Here is a 22921-nt window from a genome sequence, read left to right as displayed (position 1 = left end):
GTGAATTAAAATTTTAATGGATCTCACAGAAAACAGGAAAAGCTCACAAAATTTTATGAAAAAAGCTAAGAGCAATTTTATTTGGATACCATTTAAAAAAAAAGATCAACCTCTCCCTGTTCCAACGAGCTAGACACAAAATGAATAACATATATCAAGTTGGAAAAGTTTAATGATCATCAAAAGTCACAGAAAATTTTTAGTGTTAACAAGCACAAATTATTTCACTAACCATCATATCTTCCATGGTAAGTATCACAAGTGATAGTTTCTGGTTGTTTCATCTACTGAAAACCAGAGGTAATAACTTTTTTTAAATAGCAAGTTTAAGCTTCAATGGGAAACCACCATCAGAATTCTCAGGGTTTTGTCTGAAAGCAGCACGTCTGTTTAAAAGATGCTGAAGATCCATGAACCTTCCAATGAGCTGAGAGACTGAAATACCTCAAATGTCATAAGAGGCCAAAATTAATTACAAATCTGAAGTAGACTGTATGCCTTTTAGGTGCAATGAATACTTGTTTGGATAAAGACATGAAAATTGTCACCATGGAATATTCAGAAGACAGCTACTTACTGAAGCACCAGGACATCCCCTGTCAGCAATGGGCCTTTCCAGGATTGGTTTTAGAAGAAGATTATTTTTTTGTGCTTTGAGTTAGGGATCTGCCCCTTTGACTTCAACCTTCGAACAGCCTCCCTCATGTGTTTGGGCTGTAGTGGTGGCATTTCTCCCCACTTCTCACACACATCCAGGGCTGCACAGGGAAAGGAAAAAAACATCACACAAGAACTTACTAGCCACAATCCTTAATTGAATTTCAAAATTCTGGCTAATGCTTTTCTATGTGTCTATATATGTGTCTGTTTGCTGGCAATGGGGCTTGAACAAAGGGCCCCATGCTCTCGATTAGTTTTTTTTTGTTGTTCAAGGTAGTTGCTCTACCACTTGAGCCATACCTCCACTTTAAGCTTTTTCTGGGTTAACTGGAGATAGTCTTTTCTGCCCATGTTAGCTTTGAATCTCAATGCTCTGATCTCAGCCTCCTCAGTAGCCAGGAGAGCTGTTAGCCAGCGGCAACAAATTGTGGTTAATGCTTTTTAAATGTAGTAAGGAAATCACAATATTACCCTATTTGTGTTTGTGTATGTGCCTGCCAGTTCCAGGGCTTGAATTCAGCCTGAGTGCTGTATCTGAGCTTTTTGGATTAAGGCTAGTGCTATACCACTTGAGTCACAGCTCCACTTCCAGATTTTTTCAGAGATAATAATCTTATGGAGCCGGGCGCTGGTGGCTCACGCCTGTAATTCTAGCTACTGAGGAGGTTGAGATCTGAGGATCACAGTTCAAAGCCAGTCTGGGCAGAAAAGTCCGTGAGACTCTTATCGCCAATAAACAACTAGAAAACTGGAAGTGGCACTGTGGCTCAAGTGATAGAGCACTCACCTTGAACTGAAGAGGGCAGCGATGGTGCCCAAGCCCAGAGTTCAAGCCCCAGGACCGGAAAAATAAAAAAAATAAATCTGGACTTTTTTGCCCTGGATGGCTTTGAAATGTGATCCTCATATATCAGTCTCCTGAATAGCTATGATTAATAGATATGAGCCACTGAAACCACCATTTTCCCCTCTTAAGAGAATGTTAGCTTTAGCAATCACATAGGGTACTTTATTATAGGTAAGAGTTTAAAACATACATCTGCATAAGAAAAGTATTTCATGAGCTACAGGTGACTAATGGGAAGTAGCTAGGCTTTTTTGCCTCTCCCCCCCCTTTTTTCTTGGTCGGTAGTAGGGCCTGAACTCTGGGCCTGGGCACTGTCCCTCAGCTCTTCAGCTCAAGGCTAGCGCTCTACCGCTAGAGCCACAGTGCCACTTTGGCTTTTTCTGCTTATATGGTGCTGAGGAATCGAACCCAGGGCCTCATGCATGCCAGGCAAGCACTCTACCACTGAGCCACCTTCCTAGACCCATAGCTAGGCTTTTTATTGATGAACAAAGTGGACAGTTCCTAGAGGTAACAATATCAGGGATAATCACAAAATCACACTTGTTAGCCATACACAAGGAATGAGAAAAAGGAATTTCCTAAATGCTTCCTTGCCCTCCACTATTGAAACTTTCAAGAAATAATGGTCATGCTTCTCTGAATACATGAGCAGCTTCTAGTGAACCCGGGAACTCACAGGTGCTTTTCGAAAGTTCCTTGGTGTAGATATTCTTGTAAATCAAACCAGCATAAGTAACCAACAACCACTACTCACCTTCTTCCACTACCTCCCCGACGAAAACCTTGGAAATACCAGACATAGCAATAACAACATTCTGGGATACAGATGTGCCAGTGATGGACTGGATTAGCTTTAAAGAAAGACAAAATCTTGTGATTACAATGGTAAAATACTCATTTTGGAATGTAGTGCCAATAAGTGTGGTATGCACTAACGCAGTTTCCTAAAGGCTAAATGCTGAAACCAAGACGATTAAGTATTCCAGTGGATAATGGCTTGTTTCATACTATACTTTGCATACAAATTGGAATTGGTCAGAAAATTAAGAAGGATGTTATTTTTACTTTCCCACCTAAATTATTTACTGATTTGCTTAATATCTTGCTTCAAAACAGAATCTGGTTTAGTTTCAGTATCTGATCAGGAAATAAAGTGTGGTGGTTCATTCTTACCCTTTTAATGGCTGCTTTAGGAAAAGCTGACCGGCGATACATTTCATAGCGGTTCAGCTGCTCCTCAGAAAACGAAGAAACCAGGATTCTAGGCAATTAGGTAATTAATTGGTTAGTAAAAATGGACGCTCAAATTCTTTTTTTTTTTTTTTTTTTAAATTGGTCGTGGGACTTGAACCCTGGGCCTGAGCGCTGTCCCTCAGCTCTTTAGCTCAAGGTGAGTGGTCTACTACTTGAGCTACAGTGCCACTTCCGGTTTTCTGGTAGTTTACTGGAGATAAAAGTTTCATGGAATTTTTCTGCCTGGGCTCGCTTTGAACCATTATCCTCAGATCTCTGCGTCCTGAGTAGCTAGGTTAAAGGCATAAGCCACTGGCCCCCGGCTGGATGCTCAAATTCTTACAGTATTGATATAATTTATATCAAATTGATTGTAAATATAAAATTACATTAAATCAGAGTTTTGAACATTAACAGATTTAGAGAAAAGTTATTTGCAAAAAATATAGAATGTGATTAATACTCAATGTATAATTATTAAAAAAAATAAAAAGGCCCAAACCAACTAGAAAATGAACAAAGTTTGGGTATCAGTGGCTTATATCTAAAAGCTACTCAGGAGGTGTAGATTCAGAGAATCACAATTCAGAGCCATACAGGGCATAAAAGTCCACAAAACTCCCATCTCCAAAATAACCAGCAAAACACAGGGCTGGAGGTGAGGCTCAAGGAGTAGAGTGCCAGCTGTGAGCAAGCAAGCCAAGGGTGCAAGGCCTTGGTATTAACAAAAACAAAACAAAGGATACAAATGGGAAATTAAAAAAAATACCAAAGGCCATAAATATTATTCACTATTAACTAAGGAAATTAAAATGATCAATGAAAACAAGATAACATTTTTTTCATAAATGTAGAAATATGTATAAAAAGCCTTTGAAAAATATTCACATGACTGAGTTAGCAATGCAGTTCTAGCAGTTTATTTATTTATTTTTTTGGGTCCAGTCGTGGGGCCTGAACTCTGGGCCTGGGCGCTGTCCCTCAGCTCTTCAACTCAAGGCTAGTGCTCTACCACTTGAGCCACACTCGCCACTTCCGGCTTTTTTCTTTTTGCTTATGTGGTGCTAAGGAATCGAACCCAGGGCCTCATGCATGCCAAGGCAAGTGCTCTACCCCTGAGCCACCTTCCCAGCCCCTCTAGGAGTTTATATTAGGACGTGTCCAGAGATGTGTCAAAATACATCAGAATGTACTAGGAAAATTGAGGGTTGGAAGGGATGGGGAAAATGATAAAAGTGATACTGGCTGGGTGTCAATGGCTCACACATGTAATTCTAGCTACTCAGGAGGCTGAAATGTGAGGAGTGTAGTTCAAAGCCAGCCCAGGCAGGAAAGTCTAAGATTCTTGTCTCCAATTAAATACCAAAAAGCCTGAGGTGGAGTTGTGGCTCAAGTGGTAGGGCACTAGCCTTGAGTTAAAAAGATCAGAGACAAGCCTGGTGTTAGTAGCACACCTCTGTAATCCTAGCTACTCAGGAGACTGAGATCTGAGGATCAAGGTTTGAAAGCTGGTGTGACTTTTCTGCCCCAATGAGACTTTTATCTCCAATTAGCCACTCAAAAATCTGAAGTGGAGCTGTGGCTCAATTGGTAGAATGCTAGCCTTGAGCACAAAGAAGCTCAGAGACAGTGGCCAGGCCCTGAGTACAAACCCCACAACCGACCCAAAAAAAAAAAAATAATGGATAGTGCCTATGTTCTTTGTGCAAGCCCTGGGACCGGCACAAAAAGATAGGGGACAGTGATATAAATCAAGATGCATGGTACTTTCATTTGTTAAATGGTAGCTCCTTTGTACAACTACTTAAAGCTAACAAAGTTCAACAAGAGCAGTGACAGGTGATAGGTAAAATTATGGTTGGTTCATCCACATCCACTGTAGCCATTAAGAACAATTTATGGGCATATCTGCTGACATACCCAGATGTTTTAATTTTACATAACCTACTGTCTCCTTCTTTTCCTTCCCCCTTCTCCTTCTCCTCCCATTCCCTTCCTTTCCCTTCCCTTCCCTCCTTTCTTTCCTTGTCAGTCCTGGGGATTGAACTCGGCCTGGACACTGTCCCTGAGTTTCTTTTTGCTGAAGGCTGGCATTCTACCACTTGAGCCACAGTGCCACTTCTTGCTCTTTCTGCATATGTGGTTTGAGGAATCAAATCCAGGGCTTCATTCATGCTAGGCAAACACTCTACCACTAAGCCACATTCCCAGCCCCTCCTAATGTATTTTCTATAATATACTATTTTTCTTTTTCTTCCTTTTGGGGGCACTGGGGATTGAATTCAGGGCTTTACCCTTGGTAAGAAATGGCCTAAATACTTGAGTCATGTCTCTATTTACTATTTGTGCATGCGTGTCTGTATGTAGCCCTGGGGCTTGAACTCAGGGCCTGAGTTTCCCTGAGTTTTCTTGCCGAAGGCTACCACTCTACCACAGCCACAACTCTACTTCTAGCTTTTTTGATGTTTAATTGGAGATAAGAGTCTCACAAACTTTGCTGTCTAGGCTGGCTTCAAACAACAATCCTTAGGTCTCAGCTTCCTGAGTAGCTAGGATTACAGGTAAGAGTCACTGGCACCTGGTGTCCTTGAGCTTTTTTGCTTAAGACTCTGCTCTATCACTTGAACCACAGCTATACTTCAGGCTTCTTGGTGGTTAACTGGAGATAAGAGTCTTAGAGACTTATCTATCCAAGCTGGCTTTGAACCTCAATCCTCAAATCTCAGCCTCCTGAGTAGCTAGGACTATGTTACCCTCCCCTTGCTCTCTCCCAGTTTTTCCCTTCCATCCCACCCACAAGTTGTATAGCTCATGTTCAACATTGTGTCTAGTGAGTATTGCCTTGGTTATTCTTAAGGTAGGTAGAGTCTTGCTTTATGTCTGGGCTGGCAAGAGCTGTGATCCTAATTGTGCTTTCTGATGTCACTAGGGATTGACAGGTGCATTCACTGCCCCAAGACCACCGCTGGGTTAACAAACTTAAACCACTGCACCAAGCCATTGGTTGGGATAGAGTCTCATGAACTTTTATGCCTGGTTTGGCCTTGAACTGCAATTCTTCCCCCTCCTCAAGTAGTTAGGATTACAGGCTTGAGCCAGTGTACCTGGCCACTTCATTTTAAGACAAATAATTAAGTGCCAAAAGAAAAAAAATGTGAATTTGCCTCGAAATGGGGACTAATCAGAAAGTGACTCACTGCATCTTTTGAATCTCATCTTCATCCACCTTTTGCTTCCTCTCTTTCTTTTCTTTGGTATCTATTTTCAGCTTTTTGGCAGCAGGAGTAAGTAGTGATGTGTCTTCCCTTTCAGTTGCTGTTAAATCTGAGGCATCCTGACTCTTGAGCTGGAAAAATGAGAAATCCTGTTGTATATCTGGCTTAGAATCTATTGAGCAGTGCTTTGGTTCTAAGCAGTTAACGTAGCATGAAGTGTAAGACAGTCTTTCTCTTACAGGAAGATTATTTTTATTTTTTTATTTTTTGGGGTCCTGTCGTGGGGCCTGAACTCTAGGCCTGGGTGTTATCCCTCAGCTCTTCAGCTCAAGGCTAGTGCTCTACCACTTGAGCCACAGCGCCACTTCTGGCTTTTTTCTTTTTGCTTATGTGGTGCTGAGGAATCGAACCCAGGGCCTCAGGCATGCAAGGCAAGTGCTCTACCACTGTGCCACTTTCCCAGTCCCTTAAAGAGAGATTATTATAGCCTAGCTACGAAAGAAAATAAATAATTCTATCTTCCACCTGTTTATCACAGCTCCTGTGTCTGTTTACAAGGGCAAGGAAATGCCAAGGATCAAAACAACCACTCTCCTCTGGCCTCCTCTTTGGACCTTATTTTTTTTTTTTTTTTAAGGGATGACAACGAAGTCCTCTCCATCAGCCAGCAAATCAGACCTTTAGATCAACAGGATCTCTTTTACTAGAGTTGATTACATATAAAAAGATCAAGTGCATTCTCACTCTAAGACTAGGACTCTACCTCTAGAAATGGAACCCATAACGCTGAGATTAATGTTGCAGGGCTAGGCAACAATACTGGGTCCTTCAAGTGGTAAAACTGACAGGTTTGCGGTTTTAATATTAGCATAACCAGTCATTAGTAGGATTTAAATGTCCCAAGAGGTTAAGAACAAGATTTGACAACAAACTTCTTCAAAATCTGCCTTTAGGTGGACTCTACCACCTTTAAACACAAAAGCTGAGGTCGAAAGGGGTGCTCGCAATCTTGGGTTTTAATGATGGCAGTAAGTTTTAGTATGACGTTGGACCTTAAATTTCCTCACCAGGAAAAGAGAGGTCTAACTTAAATTTCGTCAGGAGGTTTAGTCCCTAAAGGCGAGGATTCAAAACATCAGTATTTCGCCCCTGGAACCGAATCTCCTTCGAGATTGCAGATTTAGAAAGAATTCACCGGTGTGGGAGGAGGCGCTAAGCCTGGATTCGGGGCGAGCAGGCCGTGACAACCCCGACAGTTCCTCCCCGCTCGCCATCCCGGTCCCTACCTCGCCTTCCTCCGCTGCGGCCTCTTTCGGGTCCGCGTCTCCGTCCCCGTCCGTTTCTTCAGGTACTCCATCGGTGTCCGTAGGCCCTGGCTCTCTGGGAGCAGCGGTCGGCTCATCTGACTCTCCCGTCTCCCCACTTTTGTCTGCGGGCGACTCCCCGCCATTGTCCATCTCCGGAAGGAGCTGAGAAATCGCGGCTCGGTCGGGACGTGGAGATGAGGGTCCCGCACAGAGAAGCGCGCACGGAGGAGCCCGAAACTTACTTCCTGTGGTCGCGCCGTGATGACATCATTCCTACGGCTCCGCGGAGGGGCCGTTTAGAGGCGCGCGCGAACGATTTGACTGATTTTCTGATTCTCCGCTCTAGGAAACACGCTTTCTTTCTGGAGGAACGCAGCTTTTTATTTGTTCATTTCATCCTCTGTAGAAATGTTTACCTAGTTAGTTTACCTCCTAAACTAGCTCCGTCCCTCTCTTTACCCTACCCGCCCCCCCGGGGGGGGGCTTAAACTCAAGGCGTGGGCGCTGTCTCTGAGCTTTTGTGCTCAAGGCTGGCGCTCTACCACTTAAGCCACACCTCCATTTCCTTTTTGGCTTTTCGATGGTTAATTGGAGATAAAGGAGTTTCACGGACTTTCTTGCCAGGGCTGGCTTTGAACCACGATCCTTCTACCTCAGCCTCTAGAGTGGGTACTGGCCTCTGGCTACTAAGTCTCCCGAGTTTAGTTGGGGGACACCACTGTATGCTGGAGGTCTTGGAATGAGACCACCTTGGGCTGACAAACTTTCAAGCAGCTACTCATCTATTTCACGTGCACCGAGACGCGGGGCTCTGTTTATAAAGGAACTGTAGCATTTCCCTTTTAAGTGTATAGCAAGCATCTAAACGAGGCGAGGGGGGAGTCATACAGTTTTAGCAGAATTTATCCATTTCACTCAATTATGACCACCACCTGCCTCCAGTCAGGAACAGGGCTAGTACCAAGGGACAGAATACACATAGGTATTTACCAATTCTCCATTTATAACTTAAAAAAATGTATCAGTTTGTTGAATATTACCAAAAAGAAATCCTACCTTGAGGGAAGTCTCTTTTGAAAGTTTGTTTCATTTAAGTCTTTTCATAGACTGGAAGTAAGATTTCTATTTAAAATTTTTTCTCCCTTCATCGCAGCGCTAGGCTCCCTCACCCATTACAAATCTAATTTATGTATCCTTAAAGAATGGACTTGGAAATGTAGGCGTGCATTACCAAATTCCTTTGTTTCCATCCTGCCTGCATAGCCTGTTTCCAGTCCCGCGAGCTCCCAAAGCCTTTGGGGGAAGGAGTGCGCTTCTGATGGCGCGAACCCCTAGCCCTGTTTCCTCTCCCAGCAGATGGCGTGGATCCCGGGCTCGCCGAAGCCGGCGGGGCACCGCAAAGTCCACCTGTGCAACTCCGCGGAGCCCCGCCCAGCTAGGTGGGCAAGGGGGCGGGGCGAGGGGCGCGGTGACGCGTGACGCCGGATCCCGGAAGTGACGCGCCCGTACGGGGGGGGGGAAGAGCCAGGGGGGGGGGAAGAGCCAGGGGGGAGGGGGTGGTGTCCCCGGCTGGTCTGGGGGGTGCGTTGCCCGGAGACGGAAAGTTTGGGAGCCTGTGCAAGACCGGCGGCGGCCCCGGGGAGGGGGTCCAGGGGGTGGTGACCCTGGGGATGGGGAAGGAGCAGGAGCTGCTGGAGGCGGCCCGCACCGGGCACCTCCCGGCCGTGGAGAAGCTGCTGTCCGGGAAGCGCCTCTCCTCAGGCTTCGGGGGCAGCGGCGGCGGCGGCGGCGGCGGCTCCGCGGGTGGCGGCGGCGGCGGCGGCGGCGGCAGCGGCCTCGGCAGTTCCAGTCATCCCCTCTCCAGTCTGCTCAGGTGGGTGCGCGGGGCCCGGCCGCCTCGGGGACCGCCTCCCCCGCGGGTCTCCTGGGTCCCCCGGGATCCCGGTGGAGGCTTCCGAGCCGCGGGCGGGCGGGCGGGCGGGCGTGCGGGCGGGCTCGCTCGCGGTGCGCCCCGGGGCGCGGGTCCGGAGGGGGCGCGCGGCTGTGCGCGGCGCCGGGCTCTGCCGGTCTCGCGTCCCGACCCGACTGCGAAGAATGGTGGGAGTGCCCAGGTGGCAGCCTCCGCCGCATGGCACAGCCCGGCTTCACCCTTGCCCGCTCTAGGGTGCCAGCTGTCGCTTCTCACAAAAGCCACTTTCGAGCAAATACATACGAAGTCTTCCCACCTCCCGGAGAAACTCCCACGTCGGGCAGCCTTGGCGGCTGCCCTGCAGGAAAATCTGTTGGTTTCCTTCACTTACGAACTTGGAATTTTCTACCAGGCTCTGTTGGATTGGGCTTTTGTTTAAATTAAAATTGCTTCTGGATTTATCACATTCGAAATATCCGTCTTTGAGCCGTTCTTGTGCTTGAAGTTTAAATTGTTCCTTAATAGTCTCGGTGGATTCGTCTAGATAGCATATGCCTGGTTTCATGGAGCGCTTGCACGTGAAGAAATAACGTGTTTAGGAAACTAGGCGTTTTCAACGTTTTTGCGATGTTAAATTTATTGGCTGCAAGGCTTGGGGAAGGGGAGAGATCACTTTTGTGTGGCTTGGAAGGGAGACTGGAGATGCCTCCACTGTGTGAGTAAAATGTGTTTGCTCAGCAGGGCTTTCAGAGTCTGTTTTCCTTCCTTGTTCTGCTGAGGTTTTTTAAGAAGTGGAAGTTCATTTAGAAATGGCTTTATTAGCTTTTGTTCCCTATTAGTTTATGCAACTTCAATTTGAACTAATGTGAACTGAAGAAGCCCAAGGCTCCAATAAATCTTTAGGTATTAAGCACAGAGGACTAACCCAGATCTTTTTTTTTTTGGGGGGGGGGGGAGGGGTTCTGGTCGTGGGGCCTGAACTTTGGGCCTGGGCGCTGTCCCTCAGCTCTTCAGCTCAAGGCTAGCGCTCTACCACTTGAGCCACAGCACCAATTCTGGCTTTTTTCTTTTTGCTTATGTGGTGCTGAGGAATGGAACCCAGGGCCTCAGGCATGCAAGGCGAGCGCTCTACCACTGAGCCACCTTCCCAGTCCTAACCCAGATCTTTATAGGAAGATTTTTTTTTTAAAAGCAGTGTAAAACAAGAACCCTCCCCAGGAGCTTCCCATGGGGAAGAAAATAAAAAATCCAGTACTGTTTTGCTAGCTATTTCTCCAGCTCTTGGAACAATACTGGCTTATAGTTGATACTCAAGACAAGTTTGATACATAAAAAGTTATCAATTAGAGGATGATCAATTTCCAAATACACATGGTGGTACCCAGTGTACTTGTTGCTAGTTGAGAGAAAAGGACACCACTTTGGGAGGTGAGCCTCACTCACTTTGAGTTCAGGACCCTGGGGAAGTGAGGGTGTAAGCCGATTTTGAAGGCTATAAGGTCTTGGGTAGATCAAGTATGGTGGGCATAGCCAGGTGGGTGGGCACACCATGCTCAGAGGCATGGAAATGAGAAAGATGACTTTTCTGGTGTTTATAGGGCATAAGGAGAACTTGATTAGGTAGGCCCCTTGAAGATAATTAGTATGGATTAGTAGACGTCTTATGTTTATATTTGTAGGACCTTAGATTAGAACCAGGTGACTCACAGGTGCTCAATAAATGGAGGCTGAATGTATGAGTTAGGAATTCTATTTTTATTTTTGCCTGTCTTAGGATTTGAACTCGGGCCCTCTCTCTTGCTTGGCTGGCACTCTACCACTTGGGCCACACCTACAGCCTATGAGTTAGGTTTTGAATCCTACCTAGATTCTTTGGCACTTTTGCTGTCTGAGAGGTGAGGAAAAGACTATGTAAGTTTGGAGGTGCCTCTGTCTCTATAAGGAGTTGATGATGTAACATTTGGAAGTTTGCCAGAGATACTTCAACCCTCCAGCGGGGGCCCCAGTGGCTCACATAATCCTAGCTACTCAGGAGGCTGAGATCTGACTATTATAGTTCAAACAAGAACATCTTTGAGACTCTTATCTCCAATTAACCACCAAAAAGCCAGAAGTGGAGTTGTTACTCAAGTGGTGGTGCTCTAACCTTGAGCGTAAAAGCACAGGGACTGTGCTTAAGCCCTGAGTTCAAGTCCCAGGACTGGCAAACAACACAGACACACACACACACACCTCCCTTGCATATCCCCCCCCCCCCACCTCTCCCTAGCATATCCTATGAAAGCAGAAAACTTTGATATATCTTTCTCCCTCCAGTACATTTATGAAGGCATTCTTGGTGCTTTCATTTAGAGAGTGGTAAAATTTTTCCCAAAGATTTAGTTGCTATGGAATTAAGCAAGACTAGGAGGTCTGTTGAGCACAGTGTTTTTACCTTGCTTTTCCTGCTAATGTATCCAGTCTCTGTCATAAAGTATGGGGGAGGGGGTGTGCTAGGTGCTGATGGCTCATGCCTGTAATTCTGGCTACTCAAAAGGCTGAGATTTGAGGATCATCATTCAAAGCCAGCCCAGGCAGGGAAGTCCCTGAGACTCTTCTTATTTCCAAGTAACCATCAGAAAACCTGAAGCAGAGACGTGTCTCAAGTGGTAGAATGCTAGCCTCGAGCAAAAAGAGCTCAGTGACAGCACCCAGGCCCTGGGTTCAAGCCCCGTGACAGATTAAAAAAAGAAAAAGTGTGGGAAGTGTTTCCCTTCCCTAGGGTTAGACCTGACTTCTCACTTGTTCCTGGGTCCATTGTAGGGACTGTAGACTCCTAAGAGCTTCCCAGCCTCCCAGTGCTGCAGCTCCTCAGGGCAGGGAGGATCTTCAGGCACTAGTTACATTATGTCTTTCATAAATTAGAGGTGATTCTGGTTAGACCTACTGAAAGATTTCAGGGCAAATGAAACGATACATTTAAATAATCCCTAGGTCAGCATGTCTTCTCTTTGTTGGTTTGAAATGAGTAGAGGTCAGCCTCCTGTGCCCCAAACCTCTGTCTCTGCCAAGGACTCTTAAGTTATTTAGTGAGAGCTGTGGAATTAGCTTTAGGTCTGGCCTTTAACTGCTATGTGCTATCTCACTAGTACTGACAGCTGCAGCTTACCTTTGTCCAGCTGTTTAAGGAACTTCAGCTGCAGTCAGCATAGATGTTTCAAACCACTTGTGTTTGTTTACTCAGATATTTATGATTCCTTCCTCTTAACTTCACGGAGACTTTGTGCATCTTCTTAAGATACAGAATGCCTCCTTTTCTCACTCCACCCCTTCCTCTTACACTGCTTGGGCTTAGGTATTAGCTTCTTAAAACCCTCCCTGATGACCCTAATACACACAGATCTCTGTAGCCTCTACTTGGGGACTCATCTATAGAATGTCGTGGGCTGGGAAGGTGGCTCAGTGGTAGAGCGCTTGCCTTGCATGCCTGAGGCCCTGGTTTCGATTCCTCAGCACCACATAAGCAAAAAGAAAAAAGCTGGAAGTGGCGCTGTGGCTCAAGTGGTAGAGCGCTAGCCTTGAGCTGAAGAGCTGAGGGACAGTGCCCAGGCCCAGAGTTCAGGCCCCACAACCGGACCAAAAAAAAAAAAAATAGAATGTCGTGGTTCATGGACCTTTCACATCTAGCTTTTATGCTTTATCTCTTTGGTTTATCAGTGTAATATTTATGCATAACCATTTTTACCTATTGAGAGTCAGAAAGTAGTCAGCCAAGAAGACTTCCACTGGAAAACAAGTTATTACAAATTAAAGTTACTCTGATTAATGTTTAATATCCATTTATTCAAGCAATGTAGCATTTTACTAAACCAGGCTGCCTGGATTCACAACCCACTGCCACCACTAGCCCGTGCTTGGCTTTCTTTAAATTAGCCACTTTGAACCTTAGTTTCTGCATCCACAAGCTAAGATTTGGGTATTGTTTTAGGTCATGCATGCAGGCTGACCTTACCACAATTCCTGACACATGCTAGGTGCTCAGTGTTAGCCATCCTCACATCATCACAACAGTTTTGCCATGTTGCACTTGCTTTGTTAAAATTTCAATACCAGACCTTTTATTTATTCATTTATTTATTGTCAGTCATGGGCTTGAATTCTGGGCCTGGGCGCTGTCCCTCAGCTCTTCAGCTCAAGACTCACACTCTATGACTTGAGACACAGCACCACTTCCGGTTTTCTGGTGGTTTATTGGAGATAAAAGTCTCATGGATTTTGCTTTTGTGGCTGGCTTTGAACCGTGATCCTCAGATCTCAGCCTCCTGAGTAGCTAGGATGACAGATGTGAGCAACTTGTGTCCTGCTGCCCAGACCCATTTTAAATGGTGCTTTTATGCTTGGTGATCTGCCATGACAGATTAGAAACAGTAAATAATGGAGATGCTGTTCTACCATATGGTCTCTTTCCATAGAGTTTACAGTGATAGGATATGTCTATATGACAGATAAAGTTTATCCTCTCCCTCATAAGTTGAGGCTATTGACATAGATGTAGTTGTCCACACCTGGGCTCCACACACTATTGTAATAATATCATAGTGCTATATAGCTAATGTTTATTTTGACTTGTAGCCACTAAATAATGATTAAATTATACTCAATATAACTTGTTATAGACAGTAGAAAACTATAAATATATTTCAGTTTTCTATCAAAATGGTTCAAATATTATTACTGGATAGACAGGCTGAAGCAATAGATTAGCTAGATATCATAGTAGTGCAAAGTATCTAGCCCTACAGAAGGTCTGGATACTGTAAATTATAGTTTTTATAATATGGACTCATTTTCTTTCTTTTTCCTTCCTTTCTTTATTTTTTTTTTGGTCGGTCGTAGTGCCTGAAAGCTAGGCCTGGGCGCTGTCCCTCAGCTCTTCAGCTGAAGGCTAGCATTCTACCACTTGAGCGTCAGCCCCACTTCTGGCTTTTTCTGCTTATGTGGTGCTGAGGAATCAAACCCAGGGCCTCATGCATGCAAGGCAAGCACTCCACCACTGAGCCACCTTCCCAGCCCCTTCCTTTCTTTTTTCTTAAAAAAATTTTTTTTATTGAGATGAGGTGATTACATAAATTTCACAAATTGCACAGTATTGTAGGATAGTGATACTTAAAAGTCACAATCACATTTTAACCTTCACAAGGCAAATAAATTGTCATTATCTTGGCCTATAAAGTTTGTACATACTATAAGATTTGACAATATAACTATTTCTTCTGCATTGGGTGATGCGTACATTTCTTTCTTTTTCTTTCTTTTTTTTTTTTGTGCTTGTCCTGGAGCTCAAACACAAAGGTTGGGCACTGTCCCTTAGCTCTTTTGCTCTAGGCTTGTGCTCTACCACTTGGCATACAGCTCCACTTCTGTTTTTTTTTTTTTTTTTTTGGGTGGGGGTGGTAGTTAATTGGAGATAAAAGTCTCTCTTGCCTAGGCTGGCTTTGGGTCTCAATCTTATATCTCAGTCTCTGAATAGCTTTTAGGGCGTTTTTGGTGTTTTTGTTTGTTTTTTGTTGTTTATTTCTGGCTGTTTGGCACATACCAGGTATGTAATATGGAGAGTTTACTTTGTTTGGGATTACAATGAAACTACTAATTTCCAGGAAAGCAATTTCTGTCTGAAAGTATAGTAAGATTTGGGCTAAAAGAGAAGTCTAATAAGCAATACGCCTTTGTGAAAGATCTGAGGGAAGGAAATGTTAAAAGAAAATGGGGGCTGGGAATGTGGCTTAGTGGTTAGAGTGCTTGCCTAGCATGCATGAAGCCTTGGGTTTGATTCCTCAGTACCACATAAACAGAAAAAGCCAGAAGTGGTGCTGTGGCTCAAATGGTAGAGTGCTAGCCTTGAGCAAAAGAAGCTCAGGGACAGTTCAAGCCCCAGACTGGCCAAAAAATAAAAATTAAAAAAGGGTCACATAATCACTTCCAACTTTAAGATGAATCAAGAACTCTGTACTGGTGGTGTATGGGAATGGAAAGGTAAAGTGGAATGCATTCCTCAGTTCAGCTGCCCAGAGAAATGAAACCAAAGGAGACTGTCATGGTTTAAAAAATTCTGTTGTTCATTTCTCAGGCATGAGAAGAATGAAAAGAAAAGGTGAAGTCAAGAAGCTTGCTGGAGAAATAAGATAATTTGTAGCCAGTAGCAGTAGATGTGGCTATAAGCTCAGTTTTTATTGTATTTAATGAAAAAAGAAAGAAAAATCATAATAAAAGCAAATACCCTAAAATAGACATGAATTTCCTAAAATACAAAATGGCTCTGAAATAAGGAACAAACAATGTGTGTATTTGTGTGTTTGCATGTGCACATGCTTATGGGCACATGCCAGTCCTAAGACAAACTCAAGGCCTAGGTATTGTCCCTTAGCTTTTATTTGCTACTTGACCCACTGCTCCATTGATGGCTTTTAAATGGTTAATTGGAGGTAAAAGCCTCACAGACTTTGTTGCCCAGACTGGCTTCAAACTGCGATCCTTAGCCTCCTGAGTAGCTAGGTTTACAGGTGTGAGCCTGGCTCCTAGCCTGGCTCCTAGGTAACATTTCTAAATTACCTTAATTAAAAACTGTTTACTGCCGAGCGCTGGTACTCACTCCTGTAATCCTAGCTACTCAGGAGGCTGAGATCTGAAGATTGTGGTTCAGAGCCAGCCTGGGCTGGCTGTGAGACTGTAAGAATCTGAGACTCTTAACTCCAATTAGCCACCAGAAACCAAAAGTAGCGCTGTGGCTCAAAGTGGTAGAGCACTAGCCTCGAGCTGAAGAGCTGAGGGACAGTGCCCAGGCCCAGAGTTCAAGCCCCATGACCGTCAAAAAGAAAACAAAAAACTGTTTTCTAAGATTTTTTTAAAAACACTCTCCCTTTTGACATTTCTATAGGGTAGAATTTCCTATAAAAGAGAATGTGGTTACATTGTTAAAACAGAACAAGATAGTATGCCTGTGGTAGTTACTTTATATTAAAAATCGTTGGGTTGCAGGGTAGGGGGTGTGGAGTGGGTAGGTCAGTGGCAGAGCATTTGCCTAGCATGCCTGAAGCTCTGGGTTTGATATCTAGCACTGCCAAAAGCAAGACCAAATACCATCCAGAAAACTAGCATGCCTAATATTAAACTGAGTAGGGCATCTACTTGTAACAAAATATAATTTACAGAAATGTAATAGGTCTGTGGCTTCCATTTGTCTGAATTCTTCAATTAGTTTTTTTACTGCATTAATTAGAAAAATTAGAGATAGGAAACAGTGGGACACAATCTTGCCCTGTGAAGATTTGGTTTGTATCCAGTCAGCTTCAGCATGCATTATGGTTCCAGTGAAAGGTGCATCCTGGGCCAGAAACTTCCAAAGGCTCTTACCTCTTCTTGGTTTATTCACGCCAAACAGTATTGAACTTAGTTTGCAAAAAGGATATCCAGATTGTTTCTACCCTAGTCTTATTACTTACTCCTCATAGTCTAGATTACTTCTGTACTAGGAAAGCAAATTTTACTGGGTTTTGTAGCCCAAAGACACCAAAGAAACCCCAAAAGTAGATGTGGCAGAGTTTGTTCTGGAAAGTCTGCCTCTCCTGCTGATAGCAATTGGCCTCCCTTTTGGACAGCCCTCAGCAAATGTTTGCCACACCGATTTCCAAAAGATTACTGGAAGATTTCCTGTGGCATAGAAAATTATATTGTGTACTATGTTACATTCATAGAACATCTTCAAATAACTTTGGTGTGGTTAGTGTTAATGGTAGTAATACTAGAAATTATATGGTATGGCTTCTTATTTAGCCTTTCTCAGTAATTTGTAGATAAGTTCATTTGGTTTACAAATCACAAAAGAGGGTTTTTTCCCTTTGGTTTGTTTTAATAAGTCAGCTGTCTGTGCTTTAAAAGCAGTTGTATCTGTTGATGATATTACTACAACTTTTAAAGCTGTGAACGTGACTCAGGAAGTGGAGCTGCTACTCAGCTTGCTGAACTGGAGCGGCAGTGGCTCTGACCCAACTTTTACCTTGTGACTTAGGCAAGTTAGGAAACATGGAAAGTGGGCCTAGGATATACTTGCCTTTGATTTTATAGTTTTATTTGTGTGTGTGTGTGTGTGTGTGTGTGCAGATACTGAGGCTTGCACTCAGTATCTGTGCACTATCCTTTAGCTCTACCATTTGAACCACAGCTCTACTTCCAGTTTTTGGTGATTAATTGGAAATAGGAGTCTCCTAAGTTTCTGCCTGGGCTGGCTTTGAACTGTGATCCTAAGATCTTAGACTCCTAAATAGCTAGGATTAGTAGTGTGAGCCATTGGTGCCTGGCTTATAATGCATCTTGATCAATGTCACCCCTTCCATTAATCTCCCCATCTCTCCCAACCGCACTGTATGTTTTTAAATTCACATAGTCATTAAACATACAGATGAGGTAAAGTCTAATACTTTGATGCATAAATCTAATGAATAATGATTATAACTGATATTACCTCAGATATTCATCATTGCTTTGTATGGGGAACATTTAAAAATCCTCCCTATTTTGAAATATCCCATTATTGTCAACTATAATTATCTGTATGGATAAGATTTCTTAAACTTAATTAATTAATTAATTGCCAGTCCTGGGCCTGGAACTCTGGGCTTGGGTGTTGTCCCTGAGCTCTTGTTTTGCTCAAGGCTAGTGGTCTACCACTTAAGTCACAGCTCCACTTTCAGATGAGTCGCACGGATTTTCCTGCCTAGGTTGGCTTTGAACTGTGATTCTCAGATCTCAGCTTCCTGAGTAGCTAGAATTACAGGTGTGAGCCACTGGGGGCTGGCTTAAGGGTTTTTTGTTTTTTGTTTTGTTGGGGGGCTTGAACTCAGGGGCTAGTCACTATCCCTGAGCCTCTTCGTGCTCAAGGCTAGCACTCCACCAGTTGAGCCATAGTGTCACTTGCAGAATTTGAGTGGTTAATTGGAGTTAAGAGTCTCATGGGGACTTTTCCGCCCTGGCAGAAAAATCAAACTGCAATCCTCAGATCTCAGCCTCCTGAGCAGCTAGAATTACAGATGTGAGCCACCAGTGCCTGGCTCTAAGATGTTTTTTTTTTTTTTTTTAAAACACAGGCATGTAGCCGGGTGCCTGTGGCTCACGCCTGTAATCCTAGCTACTCAGGAGGCTGAGATCTGAGGATCGAGGTTCAAAGCCATCCCGGGCAGAAAAGTCTGTGACACTCTTCAATAAAACCACTTGAAAACCGGAAGTGGCGCTGTGGCTCAAGCGGTAGAGCACTGGCCTATGAGCTGAAGAGCTGAGGGACAGTGCCTAAGCCCAGAGTTCAAACCCCACGATGGACAAAAAAAAAAAATACAGTCATGTTTATAGTTTGTTGTATACTCAGAGGGATAGTGGAGATACTTTGAATATTCAGCTGTTAAAAATCAAAGATACAGAATTGAAATTGGAGACTCCTAATTCTGAGGCCCTTTATTTCCCTGGGTCCTGTGACAGGAAAGTCATGGCTACCTATATTCAGAAAGTTGCCTTTATGCAAATTCATTTTATTTTTTCCCCTCAATACTACTAGGGCTTGAACTCAGTGCTTTGTACTTCCTAGGTAGGTTTTCTATGGCTTGAGCCATACATAACCTCTAGCCCTTTTTAGTCTGGTTACTTTTGATATAATGCCTTGCTTTTTACCCTGACTAGACAGACCCTCCTGTTTATGGACTGGACCATGCTTCTGTTTACTGCAGCTGGGATGATAGGCAAAGGCCACCATACCTAGCCATTTCTGTTGAGATGGGAGTCTTGTGAACTTTTTTGCTTGCACTGGCCTAGAACATACGTGGTCCTCCTGATGACAGTCTCTTGTGTTGCTGGAATGATAGGCAAGTGCCACTGTGCTCATCTACTGGTTGAGATGGGTGTTACACAAACTTTTATGCTCTGGCTGGCCTCAAACTTTTGACCCTCCTCATCTCTGCCTCCCAAGTAGTTAGGGTTAATGGTGTGAACCTACCATGCCCTGCAAATACATGGGTTTTCTTGGTCAACGGAGGCCTCATGTGTTCTAAAAAGGCAAAATGTGTCATTAATAGCATAGATGGATGGAGCGGATGCTCTAAAGAAATGTTCTTTTGGTCTTCTTTTATGATGCAGATTTTGAACATGCAGTTGTGTGAGACTGAAGCTGTGGCACTGCCACAGGTGATGGCTCCATCCTTTGTGTGGCTGCACAGTGAGTAGAGCAGCACTGTGTGCAGTGGTCAGCCAGGCCTTTGATCGTGACAAGAGAAGAAGCAGCTCCAATAAAGTCACACCAATGACAGTACCTGTGCCATTGCTGAACATTTACAGACATTGGGTAGCAGCCATCTTACATTTGCAAAGTATTAAATACCTGCTTACTAGGATTAAGAAAGTACTTTTTCTGTCTTTTTTGGTGTGTATATGCGTGTGTGTGTGTGTGTGTGTGTGTGTGTGTGTGTGAGTGACTGGGGATTGATGCTTCATAGGCAGGTGTGACACTTGGGCCGTGTAGCCAGCCCCTTTTTGCTTTAGTTATTTTATTTTTTTCTGATCTTGGGGCTGAACTCAGGGCCTGGGCCCTGTCCTGAGCCTCTTTGTGTTCAAGTTTACCCCTCTACCACTTGAGCTGCGGTGCCACGCCCACTGAGTAGTTTATTGGAACTAAGAGTCTCACAGACTTGGGGCTGGGAATGTGGCTTAGTGTGCTTGGCGAGTATGCATGAAGCCCTGGGTTTGATCCCTCAGTACTACATAAACAGAAAAAGCCGGAAGTGACACTGTGGCTTAAGTAGTAGAGGTAGCCTTGAGCAAAAAGAAGCTCAGGGATGGTGTTTAGGCCCTGAGTTCAAGCCCCAGGACTGGCCAAAAAACCAAACAATTAAAAAAAAAAAAAGAAGAAAGAATCTCACAGATTTTTCTGCCCAGGCTGGCTTTGAACTGCTACCCTCAGATCTCAGCCTCCTGAGTAGCTAGGATTACAGGTGTAAGGCACTGGTGCCTACCTTTGCCTTGGTTACTTTTGAGGTTGGGTCTGACTTTATGTACTTTCCTCTGTAGCTGGTGTACACCACTGTGCACTGTGCCCAGCCACTGGATGAGATGGAATCTTGTGAACGTTTATGCAAGCATGCTAGCCTCCAGCTCTTCCCCATCTTTGCCTCCCAAGTATTCCGAATTACAGGCAGAATTATTTTATTATTTTACTTTTTATTTTATTTTATTATTAATTTACTAAAATAAAATATATTTTTTATTTTGTTATTACTGTCCTCTTTGTGTGTTTTGTGACTTTCAGCCTTGTGACATTTGTTTAGATTTTTTAATTACATTCCTTTCATTTGTACAGAAAGTTTTATTTTTTAATTTTTTATTTTTTTATTTTTTGGGTCCGGTCGTGGGGCCTGGACTCTGGGCCTGGGCGCTGTCCCTCAGCTCTTCAGCTCAAGGCTAGCGCTCTACCACTTGAGCCACAGCGCCACTTCCGGCTTTTTTCTTCTTGCTTATGTGTTGCTGAGGAATCGAACCCAGGGCCTCAGGCATGCAAGGCAAGTGCTCTACCACTGAGCCATCTTCCCAGCCCCTGTACAGAAAGTTTTAAAGTTTAAGAATGTTGTTGTTGGGGCTGGGAAAGTGGCTCAGTGGTAGAGTGCTTGCCTTGCATGCTCGAGGCCCTGGGTTCGATTCCTCAGCACCACATAAGCAAAAAGAAAAAAGCCGGAAGTGGCGCTGTGGCTCAAGGGGTAGAGCGCTAGCCTTGAGCTGAAGAGCTGAGGGACAGCGCCCAGGCCCAGAGTTCAGGCCCCACGACCAGACCCCCCCAAAAAAAAGGAATGTTATTGTTATTGTGTGCGTGCAGATCCTGAGGCTTGAACTCAGGGCCTGGGTGTTGTCCTTCAGCTCTTTTGCTCAAGGTTAGCATTCTACCACTTGAACCACAACTCTGCTTCCAGCTTTTTGGTGGTTAATTGGTGATGAGAGTGTCACAGGGTTTACTGCTACTTCTGGCTACAAACCGCAACCCTTAAGATCTTAGTCTCCCAAAGTAGCTAAAATTATAGCCATGAGCCACTGGCATCTGGCAAGAATGTTAATTTCTTTCTTTCTTTCTTTTCTTTTCTTTTTTTTTTTTTTTTGGTTGGGTCATGGGGGCTTGAACTCTGGGCCTGGGTGCTGTCCCTGAGCTCTTCAGCTCAAGGCTAGCACTCTACCACTTGAGTCACAGCACCACTTCTGGTTTTCTGTTGGTTAATTAGAGATAAGAGTTTCACAGACTTTCTGCCCAGGCTGGCTTTGAATCTCAATCCTCAGATCTTAGCTCCTGAGTAGCTAGGATTACAGGTTTGAGCCACCGGCCGCCTGGCAGGAATGTTAATTTTTTTTTTTTTTTTGGGTACGGTTGTGGGGCCTGAACTCTGGGCCTGGGCTCTGTCCCTCAGCTCTTCAGCTCAAGGCTAGCTCTCTACCGCTTGAGCCACAGCGCCACTTCCCGCTTTTTTCTTTTTGCTTATGTGGTGCTGAGGAATTGAACCCAGGGCCTCAGGCATGCAAGGCAAGCGCTCTACCACTGAGCCACCTTCCCAGCCCCGGAATGTTAATTTTTTAAAGAAATATATTTTAGTGAAAGTATCAGAAAGTGTTAATTTTATCTGTGAAGAGCCAAGTAAAATGGTACTGTTCCTTGAGGTGTCAGATATTCAGAAAATACAAGCTAGTTTATTTGGATGATACTTTTAGACAGATCCTTCGAGGAAGGTGCTCTACCTGTTGAACCATGGTCCCAGTCAAAGATCCTTCTAAAGGAGATGTCTATCTGCACACCAGCTCTGTTTGCCCTAGTGAACCAGTCTGTTTATTTGTTTACCTTTTACCGAAGTAATGGTTCATTATAATTTTCTTTTCAGCTGCCTTTAAACATGTTTCATTTCTCAAGTTATTTTTCCTTTTATGTTATATTTATAAAAAGTCCAGTAACCAGAAAAGATTACCAAACAGGGCTTTTCAGAGCTGTTTATGTGAATGGCTAGAAAAACCTTAGACTAGTGTTTGTTTTTAGAGCTTAGCTCTTTTAGGTCTGCTAAGCCTAGAGGATCCCCTGTCCTGGCTTTGTTCATAATTACCCATAAGGTGTTCACTGCTCTTCTGCATCTAGCCTGACAAAGTCTGTGTGGACTCTTGTCCTCTTCGGGTCAAAGGCCACATTCAATCTTCTTTAGGTCTCCTTGAAACCCTGATAAAACTTCAATGCAAAGGCCAGCCTCTCTTGTAGTATTTGAAGTAGGTAATGCGCAACTGCTCAGTGCCATTGCTATAGACTGTGCCCTAGGTGTGTGTGTGTGTATTTGGAATGGGGTATGTATCAGGGATTATCTCTTGAACACTTTATATTTTGTTGTATCTACTAAGAACTTTACAGTTGTATTTTTCAGCTTGCCTTCATAGATTACCTTCTGGGTTGTTCTTGTTAGTCCATTTTACAGATGAAGAAATAAAAGTTTAGAGAGAGCCAGGTGGCTCACGCCTGTAATCCTAGCAAGCAATGCAGGAGGCTGAGATCTGAAGATCTCTGGTTCAAAGCCAGCCTGGGCAGGAAAGTCCATGTGACTCTTATCTCCAATGAACCACCAGAAAACTGGTAATGGTGTTGTGGCTCAAGTGGTAGAGCACTAGTCTTGAGCTGAAGAGCTAAAGAACAGAGCCCAGGCCCAGAGTTCAAGCCCCATGA

At 44.1% G+C, this 22921-nt stretch overlaps 2 protein-coding genes across 7 annotated transcripts in view; one reads left to right on the top strand and one right to left on the bottom strand.

The window, feature by feature from the left end:
- Positions 1-154: 154 nt before the first annotated feature.
- On the bottom strand, positions 155-7519 carry Taf11 (TATA-box binding protein associated factor 11). Of its 2 annotated transcripts, XR_006147988.1 has the most exons (6): positions 7245-7519; positions 5941-6089; positions 2684-2771; positions 2265-2361; positions 578-758; positions 155-444 (listed from the first exon to the last, which is right to left on the bottom strand). XR_006147988.1 is itself a non-coding variant. In XM_042683856.1 (5 exons), the coding sequence occupies exons 1-5, from the start codon at positions 7413-7415 to the stop codon at positions 628-630; spliced, it is 636 nt and encodes a 211-aa protein (XP_042539790.1). In that variant the 5' UTR covers positions 7416-7519; the 3' UTR covers positions 155-627. The 2 variants fall into 2 exon arrangements, 1 of the variants encoding a protein (XP_042539790.1); XM_042683856.1 differs by having other exon boundaries at positions 155-758.
- Positions 7520-8849: 1330 nt separating this feature from the next.
- The window catches only part of Anks1a (ankyrin repeat and sterile alpha motif domain containing 1A), a 164292-nt gene continuing 150220 nt past the window's right edge, over positions 8850-22921 (top strand). For 2 of the 5 annotated variants that reach the window (XM_042683851.1, XM_042683849.1), the window contains exon 1: positions 8850-9138. In XM_042683851.1, the coding sequence (XP_042539785.1) occupies positions 8936-9138 (203 nt within the window). In that variant the 5' untranslated portion in view covers positions 8850-8935. The remainder of the gene's footprint in view (positions 9139-22921) is intronic. The other 3 variants (XM_042683852.1, XM_042683850.1, XM_042683853.1) reach the window with 2 other exon arrangements.

This window comes from Dipodomys spectabilis, unplaced genomic scaffold (assembly GCF_019054845.1).
Source record: "Dipodomys spectabilis isolate Male_0828 unplaced genomic scaffold, ASM1905484v1 ptg000085l, whole genome shotgun sequence".
NCBI lineage: Eukaryota > Metazoa > Chordata > Mammalia > Rodentia > Heteromyidae > Dipodomys > Dipodomys spectabilis.
This window is presented reverse-complemented; position numbering and strand designations above follow the sequence as displayed.

What these genes read in the sequence shown, in the direction of transcription:
- Taf11 (XM_042683856.1), bottom strand. Translation starts at nt 7,415, where the DNA reads ATGGACAATGGCGGGGAGTCGCCCGCAGACAAAAGTGGGGAGACGGGA. An exon ending in CTAAAGCAGCCATTAAAAGG is followed by an intron (nt 2,362 to 2,683) that starts GTAAGAATGAAC and finishes CTTTCTTTAAAG; the next exon opens with CTAATCCAGTCCATCACTGG. An exon ending in CGGGGAGGTAGTGGAAGAAG is followed by an intron (nt 759 to 2,264) that starts GTGAGTAGTGGT and finishes TTCCCTGTGCAG; the next exon opens with CCCTGGATGTGTGTGAGAAG.